Here is a 1023-nt window from a genome sequence, read left to right as displayed (position 1 = left end):
AGAGGAGGCACCGGATGTATATATAGAGACTTGGATTCGAAGTTTCCTTTTTTTTTACTCATTCTGTGTTTTTGTTTCCTTTTTATTTAACTCTTTTGTGTTATTTCCTTTTTTTTAAACTCTTTTGTCGTTGTTTCCATTTTTTTGAACTCTTTTTTGTTTGTTTCCTTTTTTACTTAGGTTCGGGAAAGTCTGTTCAGGATTCGTGATAGATAAACTTACATCAATCTTACATAGCCAAGATTAGAGTGAAGAAGAAGATAGTTGTGTTCAGGATTTTAATATTGAGTCTATGAAGATTGAAATGGAATCAACCAATGAGAGTCTCGCAAATGCTCATGAGGCTGCCTGCAAAAGCTTCTTCTGTGCAGCGATGACGAGCAAGAGAGCAATGGAAGATTTCGCATTGGCTTTGGATTTGATGAGATCATATTGGTTTCTAATTTATATTATGATCGATTTACATTTTGGTGAGAAACGGCAAAACACATAATTTTTATTGAAACAGAAACTGTGGAAACAAAACAAAAACAAGTCAAGCTGTTTCTTGGTGTGATCCTTGGAACATGTTCGGATCAAACTTATTTTCAGTTGCAAGTCAGAAGAAACAACAACTCTGGAAAAAACCCCTTTTAGATCTGTCCTAAGATGACTTCTGCCCCTGTAACCTTGAAGTCAGACGGTGCTTCTTCCACATTCACCGCCTTAACCTTACCGTCTTCTACATAAGCCGACCATCTGAACATGGACATCATAATTCCAACGAATCTGTTAGATCAATGGTTCACGATACAAACATTTCTACAAATGGACTTTGCAGTGTATTACCTCTCAGACCGTGGCCCGAGTAATGCAGCAGAGAGATCCTTGTCTAGCCCCAAGCTTTTGTGGAATTTCCCATCAAAATCCCCATAAAACTCAATCTGGTATGACAAAAGTTTAAGAGCATCACATTAAGTCATTAGTTCTAGCATGTAACACTATCGAACATAAACATAGAATATATGTATGCTAGTCATATCA

At 36.8% G+C, this 1023-nt stretch overlaps 1 protein-coding gene across 1 annotated transcript in view; it reads right to left on the bottom strand.

Moving 5' to 3' along the window:
- Window positions 1–417: 417 nt before the first annotated feature.
- Window positions 418–1023, bottom strand: part of LOC9298328 (peroxiredoxin-2F, mitochondrial) — a gene marked incomplete at its 5' end in the record, with an annotated part of 1190 nt that continues 584 nt past the window's right edge. Inside the window, 2 exons of the mRNA XM_021019575.1 lie at window positions 418–738; window positions 829–923. Of these exons, the coding sequence (XP_020875234.1) occupies window positions 633–738; window positions 829–923 (201 nt within the window). The remainder of the gene's footprint in view (window positions 739–828; window positions 924–1023) is intronic.

This window comes from Arabidopsis lyrata (genome assembly GCF_000004255.2).
Source record: "Arabidopsis lyrata subsp. lyrata unplaced genomic scaffold ARALYscaffold_831, whole genome shotgun sequence".
Classification (NCBI taxonomy): domain Eukaryota; kingdom Viridiplantae; phylum Streptophyta; class Magnoliopsida; order Brassicales; family Brassicaceae; genus Arabidopsis; species Arabidopsis lyrata.
Note: the sequence above shows the minus strand (reverse complement) of the source record. Positions and strands in the feature narration are given on the sequence as shown.